The sequence below is a fragment of the Sorex fumeus genome, unplaced genomic scaffold (genome assembly GCF_029834395.1).
Source record: "Sorex fumeus unplaced genomic scaffold, SorFum_2.1 ptg000045l, whole genome shotgun sequence".
Classification (NCBI taxonomy): Eukaryota; Metazoa; Chordata; class Mammalia; order Eulipotyphla; family Soricidae; genus Sorex; species Sorex fumeus.
The window spans coordinates 494,932-515,429 of NW_026606102.1; the positions used below are offsets into that span (position 1 = coordinate 494,932).

Below are 20,498 nucleotides of genomic sequence, written 5' to 3' on the forward strand. Positions count from 1 at the left end.
AAGAAAAAGACATCCTGATAGGAAAGGAAGAAGTCAAGCATTCACTGCAAATGACATGATACTACACTCAGAAAACCCTAAACACTACAGAATCAGGTGAAGGATCTGTACAAAGGTAACTACAAAATAACACTTCAAGAGACAAAAGAGGACATGAGGAAATAAGAGACACATCTCCTGCTCTGGGATTGGGAGGATGAACACTGTCAAAATGGCAATACTCCCCCCATAGCATTATACAGATTCAATGCAATCCCTATAAGGATATTCATGACAATTTTCAAAGAAACAGACCTAACACTCCTGAAATTCATATGAAACAATAAACCCCGCAAATAGCTGATATAATCCTTAGTTAAAGGATGATGGGAGGCATCACCTTTCCCCTTTTCAAACATACTACAAAGTGCTAGTAATTAAAACAGCATGGTATTGAAATAAAGACGGACCCACAGATCAATGGAACAGAGCTGACTACGCTGACACAGACCCCCTAATATATGAACATTTAATCTTTGATAAAGGAGCAAGTAATTGAATCGGAGCAAAGAAAGCCTCTTCAAAATATACTCTAAGGAAAACTGAACAGCCACATGCAAAAAAATAAATAAACTCAGACCTCTAACACCACACAACAGGGTTAAAGATTTCAATATCAGACCTGAATCCCTAAGGTTCATGAAGAAAAATGTAGGCGGAACTCTCCATGACACTGAAGCTAAAAGAATCTGCAAGGATAAAATACCACTGACCAAAGCTAGACATATGGGACTATATTAAATTAAGACGCTTCTGCACCTTAAAAGAAAAGGTGACTAAAATATAAAGACAGATCATGGAATGGAAAAAATATTTACCTAATGCCCATCTGTAAGGGGTTAATACCAAAGATATAAAGTAGGGAGAAGACATGAACAGAAACTTCTTCAAAGAAAAAATACAAATGGCCAAAAGGCACATGAAAAAAATAATCTACATCATTAATCACCAAGGAGATGCAAATCAAAACACTGATATACATCTCACACCAAAAAGACTGGCACAAATCAAGAAGGATAAGAACCAGTGCTGGAATGGATGTGGGGAGAAAGGGACTCTCTCATTCATTGTTGTTGGGAATGCCAACTGGTTCGTCTTTTTGGAAAATATAGATATTCTTGAAAAACTAGAAATTGAGCTTTAATCTGACTCAGCAATACTCCTTCTGGGAATATACATTAAGGGCCCAAGAATGCAACACATAGAAGCTATCTGTACTTCTTTATCCTTTGTAACACTATTTACAATAGTCAGAGCCTGGAAACAATCCATGTGCCTGAGAACAGACAACTAGATGAAGAAACTATGGTACATCTACACAGTGGAATACTACACAGTCACCAGGAAAAATACCAAGGAGGACTGACCCACGGTTGGAAGTTTGTCACATGGAGGAGGGAGAAGGCTATTAGAATAGAAAAGAGACCACTATGACAATAGTTGGAAATGATCACTCTGAACAAGAACTGAATATGAAAGGAATATACATGATAACCTTTCAGTACCTGTACTGCTGGCTATAACGCCCAAAAGAAAAGAGTGGGAGAGCAATCAAGAGAGGAGAGCGAGTGAGAAAGTGTGTGTGTGTGTGTGTGTGTGTGTGTGTGAGAGAGAGAGAGAGAGAGAGAGAGAGAGAGAGAGAGAAAGTGTCTGCTGTGTGGGTGGAAGGAGGGAAACTGAGGATACTGGTGGTCAGAAATGTACACACTTGATGAAGGGACCAGTGTTAGAAAACTGGATGACCAAAACCAATCATGGAAAATTTTGTACCTGTGTATCTGTTCTCTGTAACTGTGTATCTGCTTAACTGTCATTTAATTAAAAAAAAAAAGAGAGAGAGAAACAACATTATACTTACTCCAAACAAAATTAATTTAGTTAACATCTCAGGGACTGATTTAACCTTGCACTGATATATTTTCAGCTGGCCCATCTCTTTGATCAAGTCACAATTATTAGAATTACAACACTTCTAAACTTAATGTGTAACAAAAAAGCATAGTCATGCTTAATTATTACTGCATTTCAGGAGTAATTTTTTCTCATGCTTTTACTCTTCAAAGACTAGAAATTAAGGCCACAAATTTAAATTAGTAACACTAATGACTGATTTGTTCTCATTAAAGACTTGTCCTCTAGAGCAGCATTTTTCAAACTTTATTACAACTGCAGACCAGCACCTCTCCTGCACACCTGCCCCAAGGCCAGCAATTTTAACCAAGGAGACAGATCGATGGTTTTCCACTTTTCTTTCCCTGAGGACTAGCAGTTGAAGACTACTGTTCTAAAGGATTCCAACTTAGAAACGTGATGGGCAGAAAAACCACGCATTATGTAAATACATAAATTAAATGTTATCTATAACGCTGATCATCTTTCAACTAGATTATAACTGTAGAAAAATTTAGTTCTTTCTATGACAATATATTCCCACAGCTGAGTGGCAGAATAGCCAGCTTCAAAAGCTGTGAGGCCTCCCTGGCAAGTGGTCCACGTAGGCCAAGTGTGATCCCACTGACTCTGCAATCTGGGACATCCAGTGAGCACAAGCAGAAGGTATGTGACTAAGAATGTGAACTCTGGACCAAAGAGGGCATAGCAGTTAAGGGGCTGGTCTTGCACACAGACAACACACCAGCACCAATATGGCCCCGAGTCCTACCAGGGGGGACGCCTGAGCACCACCATGTGTGGACCAAAAACCAGAAAGCATGTGATCCCAAGCAAGCACTGCAACTAAAAAGTATGCCAGCTCTGAGAAGCTCCATGGCAATGTGTGAAGCACCATAACCACAGAAGTGTGTAACCCCTTGTTACTGTAACAGGAATAGCAAAAAGAAGAGAGGAACTAAAAACAAACAAATGTCTAAGAGGCCAAAAAGACAGTAGAGCGGGTAGGGCGCTTACACTGAACACAGTCAACCAGGTTCCATCCTCAGCACCTTGAGCATCCCCTGGAATGAGCTCTTAGCACAAGGCTTGCTAGCAGTAAGCCCTCACCACTGCTGGGAATGGCTCCAAGACAAAAAAAAATGAAATAAATAAAATATTTCTACCATGTCTTTAGATCTGGGAGTCAATGATTTAATGCTTATAGATCATAAAGACAATGACTATAGTGTATGAAAAGAAAAAGGCTAAGAACTGAAAATGATCATGAAACCAACTAAGAGTGGGGATAGGAGATACACATTTGAACAACTTTAAATACTTAGAAGCAACACACTCAAATTCAAGTAATACAGTGAGTGATACATTACTGTACTATAATCATAAACTCTGAGGCCCCAGCACTACAAGAAAATTTCACTACAGCTAAGTGAGATTTATAATAAATTCAAACAGTAGTAAAAAAAGATTGAGAATTTTGGGTCATATACTGAGCAGCAAAAAAAAAAAAAAATTTCCTGATTACAGCAACTAATAAATACTTACTTGTATCAAAATATTTACATCGCCGTGGGCGAATTATTTCTTGGGCATCTTGAGAAGCAGCGGACTGTGATGGATCATCATTGGAAGACTGAGTTTCATCCTCTTGACCTGATGAATCCTTTGCATTTTCTTCCTGTGATTAGGAAATTATGTGTAGAATACTGTAGGTAAAATTGTGTGTTCAAAATAGAAGACGAAAATGAATATAGTAATTAGGTATGGTGGCCTGAATGGATCCTAGAGAAAACACACACACACACACACACACACGAACAAGTCAGGAAGATGGCTAAAAGGACAGGACAGCTGCTTTTGCACATAGGTGCCACAGGTCAGATTTCTGGCACTGCATGGTCCCTACTGCATACTCACGCACCACCAGAGAAATTATGAGCAACAATGGGGATGGCTCCAGAAAACACACACACACACGCGGAAAAACTGGTAAAATCAAAAATAACTTTTAGAGGAAACTCTTGGCAAGTGCTTAAGATACAATGTGGTGTTGGTGATTGATTGGTATTTCACAAGCAAAGCATGTACTCCAATCCTCTGAACTATCTTCCCACCCCTTAGAAATGACTTATTATTTTGATAAATAACCATGGCGGCATAGAATATTAACATTTGGAGGTGCAGGATAGAGCCTGTGTATGTCTGTGTATGTACATATCCATGCATACGCACACATGTATATAAACTCTGAATTATCTATTATTCTTAGACCCTCTTCTGTATATCTATAATTATTGAAAAATACACAATTATTATTATTATTATTATTTGCATTTCGGGTCACACCCAGCGTTGCAGAGGGCTTACTCCTGGCTCATGCACTCAGGAATTACTCCTGGTGGTGCTCGGGGGACCATATGAGATGCTGGGAATCAAACCCAGATCGGCCGCGTGAAAGGCAAACACCCTACCCGCTGTACAATCACTCCAGCCCCACACATACACTTCTGAAGTCGGCACAACTACCACAAATAATTGTAGCACAAGAAATGTTCAATACAACAGAACAGGCAATGAAAGAAACCTAAAACTATACAGGGTTAAACCGTATTTCTCAGGAGTAGATTTTGAATTTCAAGTATGGTTTATTTTTGGAGGGTGGGGTGGCACAATCAATGACGCTCTGGGCTTACTTGCTCTACAACTCAGAAATTACACCTACTGGTGCTCAGGGGACCATATGGGATGCCAGTGATAGAAACTGGTCAGCCACATACAAGTCAAATACTCTTATCTACTGTACGTTCACTCCAGACCCACCAATTTCAAATTTCTTAATTTTTAATATGTAAATATTAAATTTAAATATGTAAAAAAATCAGGAAGATTATTAAAATAATCACTCAATTATTCATGAATTGTAACTTCTAAAAAGAATAAAAATAATTCAAAAAATTACATATAACCTTACTTTATTTTCCCCACTACAGCCACTGTTATCATCATTATCAGCATCTTCATCATCATCACCTTCTTCTTCCTCCTCTTCCTCCTCCTCATCTTCTTCAGGGAGTCGAATTGTACTGTCATAACCATAAAGGCTGAGAAGTTCGTGGATTGGCATGTCGCCTTCCTAAAGAAACCAAATGTTCATTTCTGAATGAATTTTTCATTTCTATAATTTACACATCTACAATCATTTCATACAACAGAAGACTCAGATTTTTATCAAGAATTCTCAAATTCCTGCAGTGTGTCCGAAAATAATTCTGAAACCTAGGAAAATCTCAGTATTTTATGAATTCCAGAAAGAGTGCCAACTGTAACAAACACAATGCTTAAATGAAAGCAATGAAATTGGTTTATAACTTATTTGGGGGTTTTATGATTTTGTTTTTTAAAATGTTTTGTTATAGGTCATATCCACAGGTGCTCAGGCATACTCCTGGCTCTGCACGAAGAGATCACCCCTGGCATGGCTCAGGGGAACATCTGGGTTGTCAGAATTGAACTGAGTTGGCTGCATGCAAGGCAAGCACCCTGCCCATTGTACTCTCTCTCCAGCTCATATGACTTATACTCTTTAGTGTAATCAATTCAGTAAACATACACTGGCAGTTTACACTATCTGTGACACTCACATTTAATACCACATAAAATCAGCCGCCAGTCAAGTGCAAACCTGGAGAGGGAGATGAAACTCACAGTCCAACCCAAAAGAAGGCTGTTATACTACCACCATTTCAGAGGTAAGAAAGTGAGGATAACCAAATAAGCAATTTTACCCACAATCACCAACCTGTTTAAGTAGCGGAGACATATTTAAGTTCCTATTGAAGTGTATACCCTCATGTGTCTCTGCCAAGGACCCTAAAGGCCAGGGAAATTGTTTTAAACGCTAACATATATGCTTTCGAGGTGGGTTCAATACCTGACACCACTTGGAGTCTCCAAGCATCACTGTATATGGCCCCAAAACTAAAACCAGAAGAACATCCTGAAGGTGAAATGAAATATTTAAATACAGAGATATAAAATCAACTTTCTACTGGAGGTACTCTAATGACCGGTTTATCAAGAAGCTGAGAATTTTCATGAAAAGAAAATTCAACCTAAATTATATGACCATATGAAAGACTCTGAAGAAAAATTTATTGGAGTCAGTTCAGAACCTACAAAACAAAAATATTGGGAAAACCTATTTAATATTTCCCAAGTGGCCTTATTTATGGGCAGAAATGAGTTTAGCCATGTGCCAAATACACTGGTATAGTAATAAAATAACCTGATGACACACATAAATCATACAATTCTCATAACTTAATTTGAGAGCAAGAAGCAATTAATAAAATGTAATTTGAAATTATAAAGCACTAACACTTCTACTTCACTTTGTAAATGGATATTGTAGTTATAAAGCCACATACACATCTGTTTCTGTACACGACATGAATTCAGAGCCGTGACTTAAATTTAATAATGCCTTGTAGTAGCTACAACCTGGAAAGGAAGTGCTAAGCCTATCAGGTAAGGCAGCACCACCCTGGTTAAATCGTTGGTATATTTCAAACAGGTAACTGAGATCATCTCATCAAAGGCCACGATCCAGAGACACATTCTAAATCTCTCAGAAGAGAACATTAAACAACTTGCCATACCGCTGGACCCTGCACCAAGCTATTTCATTCAGGGCATCCCAGAGTGGGGTGGGTGAGTTCCCCTCCCTGCTCCAAGGAACCCAGCCCTGAAAACCTCCTGAAAACTGAAAACTTCCAGAATTCAACCACCATCAGGCTCTCAGCCACTCTCCACATGCTCAGCCCCACCCTCACTCATGAGGGAACCTATTCCCGGACATCGCATACCTCATACCACTCATATTCCAAGAGTACCTACCACACCACATTTGATGCAGTCCAAAGTGGAACGCCACCAATCTTAGAGGGCAATAAATTTTTACAGATACATACAAGCACACAAGGCTCAACCTTTAACAACATGTTAGTGATCTCTTTTAAAAGGGCTTAATAGCTCCTGGATGGAATACAACAATCTTCACACATTTTCCTCTAAGGAAACTCTTTGGGAGCAATTTCGGCGGTTTATTCATAACGAATAATATAAAATTAATTATTTCGGTTATGCTTTGGGGCAGGGTTTGGGGTTTGGGATGGGAACATCTGAAATGTGGTGAGAAGGTGTAATGGTGGTGGGACTGGTGTCCGAATATTAAATGTAATCAAATATTGTGAACTACTTTATAAAAACAAAATTCTAATCACTGTCACTGTCATCCCATTGTTCATCAATTTCCTCGAACAGGCACCAGTAATGTCTCCATTCGTCCTGGCCCTGAGATTTTAGCAAGTGCCACTTTGGAGGCTCTTTCAGGGTCAGAGAATGAGACCCATCACTGTTACTGGGTTTTGGCATATCAAATCTGCCACTGGGAGCTTGCCAGACTCTGACGTGTGGGCAGAATACTCTTGGTAGCCTGCAGGGCTCTCGAGAGAGAGAGAACTAGACAGTAAGTCATGTGGCCGCAAATTTAAATAAAAGTAAATTTTTAAAAATAGGTGTATCTATCATAATTCTCAAAATACCATAACAGCTCTTAAAGGCTTCATGGATCTAGTCATGCAGATGTACAATGTGGTGTAGGAGACAAAAATTTGGGAATAAGAAGTTGGTATTTATTCTTTATTTTTTTACTTGGGTAAGGGCATGGGGGAGAGGTGCTCAGGGCTTACTCCTGGCTCTGTACTATAAGATCACTCCTGGAGTGCTCAAGGGGACCATGGGCAGGCGAGACCTTACCCACTGTACTATTTCTCCAGTCCTAGGAGTCACTATTGAAAAACCCAAAATGAACTTTGAAATTGAAAAGATAAAGCCAGAAGGATAGTTGTACACAAAATAACAACAGCTTCCATAGTGCTTTTTAGTATGTGTCAGGCATGTGATAAAGGCTTTGATTCCAAAATCTTATTCTTTCAACGAAAGTAGAGTATATTTATTACATAATCTCATCAGATCTTTAAAAGTAGCGAACAGTGTATTTGTTGTCCTTATTAGCTAAGAAAACCAAGTCGAAATAAATTCCAAAACAAAGACTCTACTATGAATGAATCATCTAGAATGCATGAGTTAATGTATAACTAGTATAAGGGGTAAACTAATAAAAACTCTTCAGTTGGCCACTAACATTGACAAAGGCTTTCAAGAATTCATGAGGAACTGGGGGTTGAAGCTCGGTGACAGACTACCATAAGTGAGGTCCTAGATTTGATCCCCAACACCACAAAAATAAATAACAATTCATGAGGAGCTTGTTCATATTGACTTCAACTTTAAAAGTATACCTTTTTTTTTAACTGCTGAACTGATACTGTTACTACTTAAATTATTTTTACTATCGAATGAAATGGTACTTGGCCAGATAACACAAAAGCAGCAGATTATCACCCAGGTGAGCATCTTCAGCCCCCTAACCTTTGATCTGTTTTATTTAAATGCAAGCAGAATTGCCTCAAGAGTGTTTACAAATGGACTGCTAGCACCCACCTCAAAGTTTCTAACTGAGCACTGCCAAAGTGGGGCCTGAGTATCTTCATTTTTTAGGTGTCAAATGACACTGACACTGCCAACATAGGACCCCCTTGAGAAACACCCCAAAAACCACTTACCTCAAAGGTCTAAGGCACCTAACACTCTTCTCAGTGGGAAGTTAATACAGTAATACAGCCTGATCTAAGTCATCTTTAATAAAGCTTACCTCTAACAAATGACATTTAATTATGTGTCTAAAAGATGACATTAAAAACTGCATTAAAAATGTTTAACTGCTGTGAAGGCCACGCCAAGAAAGTTCTCAGGAGGCCATTTGGTGCAGGGAATAGAACTCTGGGTTTCACACATCATCTACCACTTGACCTACATCCAGACCCTTGAAAGAATCTTTGAACTCTTATCAAGAATGTGGAATGTTTGACAATCATAACCATATTTTTTAAAAACAAGACTTCTCCCTCTGAAATGCATTTTGTGTAATTCACATTACAAAACTCATTTTCTCAAAGAAAAATGTAGTAACGCAGAGAAAAAAGGAGTGTTAAAAGTGGCGATCACAGTGCATTTCAAAGAGAACTGGTGGAGAGACGGATACTCAATCACTGTATGACTGAAAAGCAAGCACAGAAATCTGTAAATCTGTAACTGTACCTTACAGTGATTCACTAATACAATAAATAAAGAGGGAAAAAAAATAAGAGAACTGTTTGGCTTTGAAGAAAATTGTAAAAGCACCAGCACAGGGAAAGAAAAGCCACTTAAGTCAAGGAAATGAGAACTGTATAGGTCTAAAAAAAAATAATCATAATTAGAGCAAAGGTTATCGAAAGTAACTGGGAAAAGAAAGAAATCAAGGTTTGGCCTTTTATATGCTTTCTCCAGTTAGTTATTTGATTTCTAACGAGATCTATTGTATCTCATGCTTGATTCAATTTGTGAGTAGCTAGTGAATAGTGACTGAACTTATCAGATAGTTTAGAAAAAAATATTACACACACATACACAATAAAATGTTCAAGATAGACAGGCAGGGAAAGACTTAAGTTTGCCAGGGAGACGGAGACAGGTTGGAATCCTCTGCTATCATTCACATGGGATAAAATCAGAACCTAAACTAATGACTAGTAAAGAAAAACCTCTAGACCTTGGGTCAGGGGAAGGGGAACAACACAAGATTTAATCATGGTTTGATAGTACACAAGAGGTTCTGATGACAAAGACTCTCTTACTTCTAGGCATTCCTGTACTCTCTAGGGTGTGTGTGTGTGTGTGTGTGTGTGTGTGTGTGTGTGTGTGTGTGTGTGTGTGTGGTATGTTTATGACTTCTGAAAAAGTTTATGGGGCTGGAGAGATAGTACAGAGGACAGGTTGCTTGCCTTGCATGTATCCAATCCAGATCGGATTCCCCAGCACCCCACACGGTCCCCTGTGCCCACCAAGAGTGATCCCTGAGCATTGGAGTTAGCCCTGAGCACTATCAGGTGTGGCTCCAAACAAACAACAAGTACTTAAAAAATAACCGTTTAAAATGCTTTCTTTTACTAATTTAGACGGGCCTATCATGTGTAAACAAAATAACCCTTGACTATTCCATTGCTCGAGCGGGCCCAGTAACGTCTCCATTGGAGACTTTGTTGTTACTGTGTCTGGCATATCGAATACTCTCGGTAGCTTGCCGGGCTCTCCGAGAGGGGCGGAGGAATCGAACTCGGGTCGGCCATGTTGGCCGCTTGTAAGGCGAACGCCCTACCCGCTGTGCTATCGCTCCAGCCCATTAAAAAAATGCTTGAGGAGGTGGTGCTGAAAGGTGGTATTGTGCACAAAACCCGATTGGCAATAGTAGTATAAATCACATTGCAAAAACATAGATATATCATAAACAAAACAAAATCAAAAGTGACTCTTGTAGAAGACTGGTGGGTGGGAGGCAAATGGGCGTGGGGGGAACTGAAGGGAAGAAGCGAACACTGGTGACGGGATTGGGACTGGAAACATTACATGCCTGAAACCCAATCGCACATAACAGTGTAATTCCAATATGAGTAAGTTTAATAAAGAATGCGTAATATTAGATCAAAGTATATATGTATGTGTATACATATATATTCTATCGTGTCTTTGCTTAGTTCTTTTTATTTTGGGGCCATACCCAGCTGTGCTCAGGGGACCAGAAGTGGTGCTGAAGACAAAACCTGAACTGGCAGTGTGCAAGGAAAGCACCCTAGCTCGCTCCCTTAATTGAAACTAGGTGAGCATTACACTACATTTCTCATTCACCCATATCTAGAAAGGGACTTCTGCCATTTGCTCCTGACAATTTCAGTATGATCAAGCAGTGATGTTTTATAAAATAAATATTTCCATATGGGGAAAAAAAAAAGACTAAAGGTAGACTAAAACACGGCTGACAGAACACCAGGACTTGTCAGTTACCCATTCAAGACAATCCTTCATCTGCTTGTTTTTGTCAAAGAGTTTTATCAGGTACTAAAGGTATTTCCTAAGTTTCAATCATAATTTCACTGCTTTCTCTTCCTTTCTATATTCTTTAAAAATACTTCTATTCTAAAAAATTTTTTCCTAAGGAAGGTTCATCTGAAAGGAAATTGTGAGGAGATATAAGATACTGGGATAAAGAGGAGAAACAAAAAAAGACAATGGCATGTCCAAAACTTTAGCAGGGTTCATTATTAATTGCATGCTAATTAAATCTAGTAACCACTTTTTGAAATAGAAAACAATAACCATACTATCTCATATGCTATTATAACCTGTACTTTATCATCTACTCTTACTGATAATTACTTAAGTGATGTAGAATATGGTAAAATGGAAAATTTAAGATTTTTCTCCTTTAAAATTTCACAGATGAGTTATTGAGAAGAAAACATACTTAATAGAAGTTTCTGAGACACACATGCATATAATTGAGAACAGTGGCCTTTCCATTTCATAAATATATAAAGTGACTATGATAGTTAAATTGTTTCTTTGAACGTTCATCTATTACCTGAATCATCCAAGGAAATTATCCCTATAGAATGATTTTCTAGCAAATTCTAAAGTATAGTTTGGATGCCAGCTTCTTCATAAGCTTTTCTTAAGCCACTCTTAAAAAGCTTCAAGTAACAACTATACATCACTGCCACTAAGATCAATTCGGGTGTAACAGAATTCATTCTCATTTAAAAAAGTCACTGAAGGATTTGAAATAGGAAATCAAATAAACTAATTTATATTTTGGAAAAATCATCATGACTGTTAAGCAAACATACTGGAGGTCAAAGTGGCAAAAGAACTAGAGAACAGTTAGGAAGCTACACACCATGGCCTACGCTGGAAATGACGGTGACAAGGGCGGAAAGGTGGTGGAGAGCATGTGTCCCACTCCTCTGGAGAGATGTTTTGTGGGTAGAAACGGAATTGGATATTTGGAATAAACAAAGATGACAAGGTGGCTTCTCACTGAAGCAACAGGGTAAATACTGGTGCCATATGTTTAATGACAAAAAAAGGACAGGGAGGGCATGGTAAGAAGAGGAAGAAAAGACGTATCAATAGCTCAGCTCTCAACATGTTAAAACCTAGTGCTATCTAGCCTGAGTTATCAGAAATAGCAAAGTCACAGCTGGACCGGCCGAGTCGGGTTCGATTCCTCTGCCCGCCTCGGAGAGCCTGGCAAGCTACCGAGAGTATCTCGCTCGCACAGCAAAGCTACCCATGACGTATTCAATATGCCAAACACAGTAACAACAAGTCTCACGATGGAGACGTTACTGGGACCGCTAAAGCAAATCGATGAACAATGGGAGGACAGTGACAGTGACAGCAAAGTCCAAAAAGTGGCGAAACAAAACTGGACAAGGGAACAGGTTAATACTAGAAAAATGAACTAACTCATACTCAGCATACAAATATCAAGGAAACAGATCAGATCAAACTGTCTAGTTTAGTAATATCCAAATAGAGATGAAGATTTAAGTCCTCTCATCTAGCGATTCTGATTCAGCGTGCCCGAGGGAGAGCAAAGGTTCCCTCATGTTTTTCTGACTAGACTCTGAAGCAGATGACCCCGAGAAGGATCTACAGAACTTCAGCTCTAGAGACAGAAGAAAAGGAAGTCCAAAACTAAGAGTCAGGAAATCCCAACGTCTAAACCTTGGGTGAAAAATATCTGAATAGAAGAGAAAGACAGTGTATACTCCAGAATCCAAGTAAAAGAAGAGAAAACTGTTGAACACTGCTGACAGCAGAGAAGAGTTACAGAGGGACTTTATAGTGGAAGTCACTGGTCATCTTAATAAGAAGGGGAAGAACCAATCTGGACTTTATGAAGTAAATAAATGTTCATGAGGGAAGATAACTTCCTAAGAAATTTTGCTTTCAGTGACAAGTGCAAATCTCACATTTTGGGTTCCATCCCTGCACCAGAAAGAGAAGAAAAAGAGATTGAGAGTTTGAAAAAGAACATTGTTGGCACTGGAGAGAAGAAAAGAAGGGCTGGATCAACTGCGGTTGTGTGGAAGGTAGAAAAGGTACGCAGAAAGTAACAAGTCTCTTTGATATTCATAGAGCATCTAACCCCATAAAGGTGTTGTATTAGAAAGATACTACCTGAATTTTATTTCACATAATATAGGTATAATCTTTCTTTGTTTTGGGGCCATATCAGGTTATGCTCAGGGATCATTTTTGTCTTCTCAGGTTATATGGTGCTGGGATTTAACTTGGGCTTGGCACATGTGAAGCAAGGCCCTTATCTGCTGAGCTGTACAATTTCCCAGGCCTCCTTCTCTTTTTTGTAAATGCCTTTGAAGGCCAGAGAGATAGCTCAACAGGCTGCTCCACAGGCAGGAGGCCTGGTTGCAACCTTAATACCATATGGTCCCCCCAAGCACTGACAGGAGTAACCCCTGATCACGAAGCTGGGAGTTGATCCTGGGCACTGCCAGTGTGGCCTCAGATCCAAATAAAGAACTACCTAAAATGTCTTTCGTTTCAAGCTTTAAGTATCCTATCTAGGACTACAAAGAATTTTTCAATATGAATGATTACATAAAACCAATTTAAAAACAAACAACCCCCCCAGAGGTAAACAACAACAAAAAAACTCATATGTAGTTTCAAGTGTTTCCTCTCTCCACAAAGAGTTCTGACTACTTCATCCTTGAACTTATTGTTATTTACCCTTGCAAGATCCTCTATTTCAGAACTGAAGTTTGTTTCTCCTTCCATCATTTCTTCCTCTTCTAATGTTCGTTCATCATCAAAATCATGAACCAGCATGTCAGCTGATGGATCAAATTCATGGTCATCGGATGTTGCTGAACCTCCTGGTAAAGAATATTTTAACAAGTTTGGTAAACCAAATGAAGTGTATCTGATAAAAAATAACTTAATGTATATGCTCTCTGAAGCTAAATATAAGTCAAAGTACTAGGGAAATCTATGCATAACTAAGTATGGTTTATTTTCTAAAATCCTTGCCCTTACTCATAACTCCCCCAAATAAAAGGATTATTTGCCCTGTATATTGTTACAAGTACGAAAAGACTAATGTTGGGGCTGGAGAGATAGTACAGCGGGCAGGACATTTGCCTTGCATGCAGCCGACCTGGGTTTAATTCCCAGCATCCCATATGGTCCCCCGAGCACCACCAGGAGTAATTTCCGAGTGCATAAGCCAGGCTGGGTGTGACCCAAAAAGCAAAAAAAAAAAAAAAAAAAAAAAAAAAAGACTAATGGGAGATAAAAAGTATGTGCACAGTTTTTTTTTTTTCTTTTTTTTTTTTTTTTAAAGCGTGTACTACTCTTTTAAAAAAGACTATACCTGCACAGCTGGGGATGTACTCAGTGGCAGAGTACTTGCCACATCTAGTAAGTGTGACATTCTGGATTCAATCCCCAGCACCATAAAATAGTAAGATAGAACTTGCAATCTTCTCAACGAAAAACTCTGAATATATAGTTTAATAAAAATATAGCTATTCAATTATTCTTCAATCAGCAGAAAAGATACTCTTAATATTTAGGTAGCATTCCTTAACTTAGTTGATTCAGTCCAGAAATAAAATACAAGGGCAAAACTTATTAAAACTGCAAATAAATCTCTTATGAAAGGCACTAATAATCATTTGGCAGATACTTGTATTTAAATCTCATACATTTTAGACTGGTGGATGGGGACCCCAGGGTAGTAACAGACTGCAAATATGGGACATAAATTTCTGTAAAATATTCCCACATTTGGCGACTGCCAAATCTAAACTTAATTTTGCCAAAGTGCTGTTTAATGAGAAAATGAGTTAATTAACATAAAAATCAATTAGCATTTTTTCCTTCATCGGTTTAAACAGTTAAGAGAAGGAGCCCAAAGTATCTACTCTTCCATTTCAGTCCCGGAATTTTTCTCTTAGTTCCTAGTAAAATAAAGAGTTCTGAAGCTTTTCTCTCTTGAAAAACCATTCTATTAAAGAAAAAGAGAGCAGTTGAAGCTCAGGTGTTTGTCACCTCCTACAATTTCAATATTAAAAATGACTTTGTGCTTACTGTGTACCAGGTACAGTAGCAAGCACTTCATTTATCTCAATCTCATTTAACCTCCATTTACTCTCCATTTACTATGACGAAAACAAAAACCTGAGGCTCAGAACTTAGGCAGTATGTTTAAATTCAGGGCAAGTTGGTGCATGAAAGGATGGATCTGATGAATCCTAAACCTATTTCCAGATTCTATACGTGCTTTTCAGTTAGTCCCCAAAACAGAAGACCTGCTGTCTCAAAGAACACTTCAAGAGGGCCTATGCTTAAAAATGAGTGAACTGCAAATCGAGTCAGATGGCAACGTACTTAGCAAGAGTATACACTCTGAGAAACACGAGGTACTGATACGATACACAAAGTATTATATGTAATTGTTAACTCGGGAATCATCCATGAAGGAGCACATCAGGGTCATAATAACAAAGTCTCTAGGAGGATTTTTGAGCCACACCCAACAGTACTCAAGACTTACGCCTGGTTTTGACTCAGGGATCACTCCTGGAGGGCTGGGGGACCCGGGATGTCGAAGAGTGACCCCAGGTCAGCAGCGTGCAAGGCAAACACTCTTCCCACTGTACTATCTCTGCTCCCACATTTTCAAAGTTTTAAACAACTTATAAGTTAAAAACATTTAGAATGTTAACTGAATTTCCTTAAAACTTATGAAAAGGATGGCATAAACTTCCAAGAACACCTTATTTTTTTTGAGAGATCAGTCATAAGGGCTTCATAAGAACATAGGCCTAATGCAGCTTTGGGGGTTCTGATTATTAACATTTCCTTCTGAGTTTTAAACGGAAAACTCCAAAAACTTTTCAGTTCACCCACCCAGAAATCTTCTAGGATGGAGCTTCTTACACTTTTTCCACTCAAAATTTCTTTTCACCCAAGAAATTTTTACATGATCCTGGATATATAGGAATATAAAAGAGGTATAAAAATCAAACATTTCTGATAAGGAAGTCTGTTAAATATTTTTTGATTTTTTTTTTTTACAACCTGCACTTTCAGTTATATGATCCCATATATTATTGCAACCCACAGTTGAAGAAACTTGGTTCTTGGACTCTCAGTAATCAATAATTATGTATTCCTACAGTTGCCACTACACTTTTCTTCTTCCTTGTAGGCAAGATCTTAAAAGAACCTAAGACTACCATTCTGCATACTATTATCCTGATAATAATATAATTCCTATTGGATACAAACGCTGTCAAAAATAACTGTTTTCTAAATATACTCTTGCCAACTAAAATATTAAACTCATACCAAATCTTGTACGACTTACCTGAGATAACCTACTATTGTCATTACCTGCAAAGTCAATTATATGTGAAGTTTTGCCACATTACCCTCCTGCTACAAGAAAAGCAGAACAAGTGAACCTTTTCTACCTCCTTGCTAGATTTCTTTTTTCCACATTAAGTGATGTACTATTATCTATATTTCAATTTTCTTCTTGAACTAATTTGATTTTTTTTTGTTTTGTTTACTGAGCCCATTATTAGGGTGAGGGGATAAAACATCCCCCAAATAAGTCATGAGAGATTGTGAAGGTAATTGCACTGCTTTAACATATAATTCCATCCATTGAAAAATTAGCAAATGGTAGAAAAGGCTTAAAAAATAAATTTATCTCGTGCACTTATTTAATCCTTTTACTGTCTTTTCCTGAAATCCTCACTTTTACGGTTACTATTATTACAGGCACTGCATAATCATTACTACTGCATAATTTTCACGCCCTGTATTTTCAGCTTAAAACTGGTTTTAACCTTTAAAAATAAAAAGCATAAAATCCACAATAACTGAGTGGTGAAATATGGTGCCTTCACAATGGTTTACACTGGCAGAGATAAATCAAATCACTAAGCCTGGTCATGTGACTAGGCATCAAGTACAAGGGCCTTTCATCAGTTAAATCAAAAGCTTTTTTCACATGAAGCTTTCCTAATTTTTCCTATAAACTTTTATCATGGCCTTCTATTCGCATTAGTTAATAAGAAAAAACAATGATTTAGGCAGAAGACTGACAGTAAATGCTACCTGCTTTAAAATGTCTTTCTTTTAAAAAAAGATAGACCAGAAAGATAGTATAGCAAGCAGGGCAAGTGTGGGGGGGGGGAGGGAGGCGGGTTCACCCAGGTTCAATCCAGGTTCAATTCCCAGAATCCCATAGGGTCCCCTGAGCACCACCAGGAGTAATCCCAAATTAAAAACAAAAATAACCGAAAAGATGGATGTTTTAATCTAGAAACAACCTTAAAAAGGTTCATCCTGGGGCCAGAGAGACAGTACAAAGGTTAAAGCATTTCCCTTGCACACAAATGATCCTGGTTCAATTCCCTCTCACACATAACATGCCAGAGTACCACCAAGAATGAACCCTGCGGAAAGAGCCAAGAATAAGCCCTGAGCACCCACCATGTGTAGCCCAATTCTCCCCACCAAAAACAAAGGAGTGGGGGAAAAAAAATAGCCCGGCAAGCTACCGAGAGTATTCGATATGCCAAACACAGTAACAACAAAGTCTCCAATGGAGACGTTACTGGGCCCGCTCGAGCAAATCACGAATGGGAGGGCCTTTACCTTTACCTTATTCTTAAGTATTTCAACAAGCTTTATGTCTAATGTTTAAAACATTGAAAGGGGATCACTTAAGTAACCTACAAGTTTTATTCTGAACAGTTTTGAAACTATTCCCTGCACTGCATGTAGAGGCAGTCCTAGGCCTGTCTCTTGATAAAGTCCTGAACAACCAGCACAACTCTTCCCTGACTCCAAATAATTTCCTGACACATAGGAATGCTGCACCCAGTGGTCTGAATCCTCTGACCACGTGACTGTGAGATGTACCAATCCACACTTTATACAAAATATTTTAAATGGGGGGGAGGGGTCCCGAGTAGTGTTCAGGGGAGCCAGGGGCCACTCCCAGCGATATCCGGCCCAGGGGGGCGGAGGGCTGAAAGCTCAGGCCAGGCGATGCAGAACTGCTCAGCTCAGTAACGATTTGGGATGCCAGGGCATTGTGAGCATTACTGGGGATCAACTCAGGTCGTTGTACATGCAAGGGGCACGCCCTTTGCCTCCCAGGCTCCCAGATATTTTGTCATTGAGATCACTATAACTGGTCAAACAATCTTTTTGCTGGACAATTATTAGTCCAAAGAGCACAGACTTGCAACTTCTAAGTCAGAGGGGGAGGAAAACGACTCTGGGGGCCAGAGAGAGAGAGAGAGTACAGCAGGTAGGGCCACTTGCATTGCACATGGTTGGCCTGGCATCCCGTATGGTCTGCCAAGCACAGCTAGGAGTAAGTAATTCCTAAGAGCAGAGCCAGGAGGAACCCCCAAGTATCACCAGGTGTGGCCCTACTCCCCCATAACAAAACTCTGTACTCTTCTATTCGTTCTATTTCTGATTCAGGTACATCTAGGAAGTAAATGATTTCTTTTTACAAAATTTACTTCATATATACAGAGCTCAAACAAAAACAACAAACAATAAAGTCAAGAAACAGATATGGCAATTCATTAAAAGAACAAGAGGACCCACAAACAATGATGAGGCTGAAATCACAGGAGCCTCACCTGGCTTCAAAGGCGGTCAAACATTTCTTTTTCCCCAAAGAAAAGCATTCAGAAGAAAAGCACATGAGATGACCGTCTAACACCCTTAACCTCTATTTATGCAACTAAGAGAAGATATGCTTATCAAATAGATATTATTAAAAACATGGGAACTACTTACCTGGACTTGAAGATTCAACAGATGGCTGAAGGATTAGGGGGAGAGGGAGAAAAGAAGAAAATTAGCATCTGATAATAAATCCTTACAAAAATTACCACTAAGTTTTAATGTATGCACTAAGACAAATTTCCAATTCAAAAAAATTCCTGAATCTTCAAACAAAAACTGTAATGGGTAATTCAGGTCTTATGGGAATTCCTAATATAGGTGGTTTAAGACCTTACATAACAGTTTTCTGAAGTATTGTTTATCAACACAGGAAAAATTCTGCAATTGGATGCTCGCTCTAAAATGGTCTCTGGCTTACAATGTATGAAGGAAGGTGCAAACAAGATTAAGTAAAACCCATATTGCAAGAAAGCAGAAGGGGAAATTAAAAAATTTAAGCAGCAAACAATATATCAGGTTAACGTTAACATGCCCCCACCCTTTTTTTTTTGATGATAGGGATTAGAACCCTCACACACAAAAAACGACCACTGAGCTGACCCCCACCCAAAATTTTAAAAGGTCACAGAATTAACAATCTTGCAAAGTAATCTAGAGAAGAAACTATATGGATGATTTAAAAAAAAAAACCCAATTACAATGCTCCTACTGGATCATTCTACCTCTCAGAAATTTAACCACAGTTGGAAACTTTAAGGTAAAATTGTTAGCAACTTATTTTAGTAAGAATCACCACTTGCCCATTTGTGGCTGGCTGTATTTCATCTTAATTCAGATAATTCACAATTATAAATAAGTCATCTACAAACACAATCCTATACAACAAGTTCCATCACAAAACTTCAAGAAGATGCTTCGATGACAAACTTCCTAACTAAACCATGCCAACTCACTCGGAGCTCTCTCTGTCCTGTTCATTTGAAGTCAGACACACGAGAAGCCAAGAGGAGAGACTTTAAGTAGCTCCTCCTTTCTGATCCATCAAGGAGGCCAAGAGATAAGAATGAGGAAAACACTCATTTATTTTTTTTTTTCTCAAAGCCACACATTTGAAGCAAGTCCTTCTAAGGTGCTAAGGGCCGTTTTGAAAACAGGGGCTGGGGCAGAGAGCTCGAAGGCACCGGTTCAATCCCAAGCACCCCCAGGAGCGCCCAAAGTCCTACGTGGCATGTCCCAAAACGTAAAAAGAAAACTATCCGCCCTATTCGCATGTCGCATCCTGGTCTAGGTCAGTCACAGACCAGTGTCAGTCACAGCAGGCAGGAACAAAGTTGGAAGCCACTGGTGCAGAGTCCAGAGACAGAGTTCTCTTCAAGGAAAACTTTTTTCCAGGGTCAAGTTTTATTCCCCTCTGATTCCTCTAGAAGAATGGGTCTGGGGCTATAGAACTGTCTCACTCGAACACGAGGCTGGAGGTGTCCTGGGGGATTTCCCAATCTCATCGCTGTACTAAGAGTCACTCCGGCAGAACAGAGTCCGTACCAGGCGCTTCCAAGCCCTGCTCCTAGACGGCAAGCCGGAGAGCAGGGCTCCATGAGAAGAGCAACGGAATCATGAGGACCGTCTCCAGGGCCAGAGAGACAGGGGTTTGAGCGCTGGTCTTGCCCGCTGCTGAGCTTGCTCTGGGGACCCGAGACCCTTGCAGGCCCCCAACATCTCGGGAGCAGCACTGCTTCTCCGGCGGGCCCGAGCATCACTTGGGAGCGCCCCTCAGCCCCCTACTCCCAACCGTTTTCTAGCTTGTTTAACAACTT

The 20,498-nt window shown here is 39.3% G+C and overlaps 1 protein-coding gene across 7 annotated transcripts in view; it reads right to left on the reverse strand.

The window, feature by feature from the left end:
- The window catches only part of MIER1 (MIER1 transcriptional regulator), a 64,643-nt gene that overhangs the window by 30,417 nt on the left and 13,728 nt on the right, over positions 1-20,498 (reverse strand). For all 7 annotated transcript variants that reach the window (XM_056122264.1, XM_056122265.1, XM_056122269.1 and 4 more), the window contains 4 exons: positions 18,796-18,820; positions 13,687-13,832; positions 4,901-5,062; positions 3,475-3,607 (listed from right to left, as the gene is read on the reverse strand). In XM_056122264.1, coding sequence (XP_055978239.1) covers positions 3,475-3,607; positions 4,901-5,062; positions 13,687-13,832; positions 18,796-18,820 — 466 coding nt within the window. The remainder of the gene's footprint in view (positions 1-3,474; positions 3,608-4,900; positions 5,063-13,686; positions 13,833-18,795; positions 18,821-20,498) is intronic.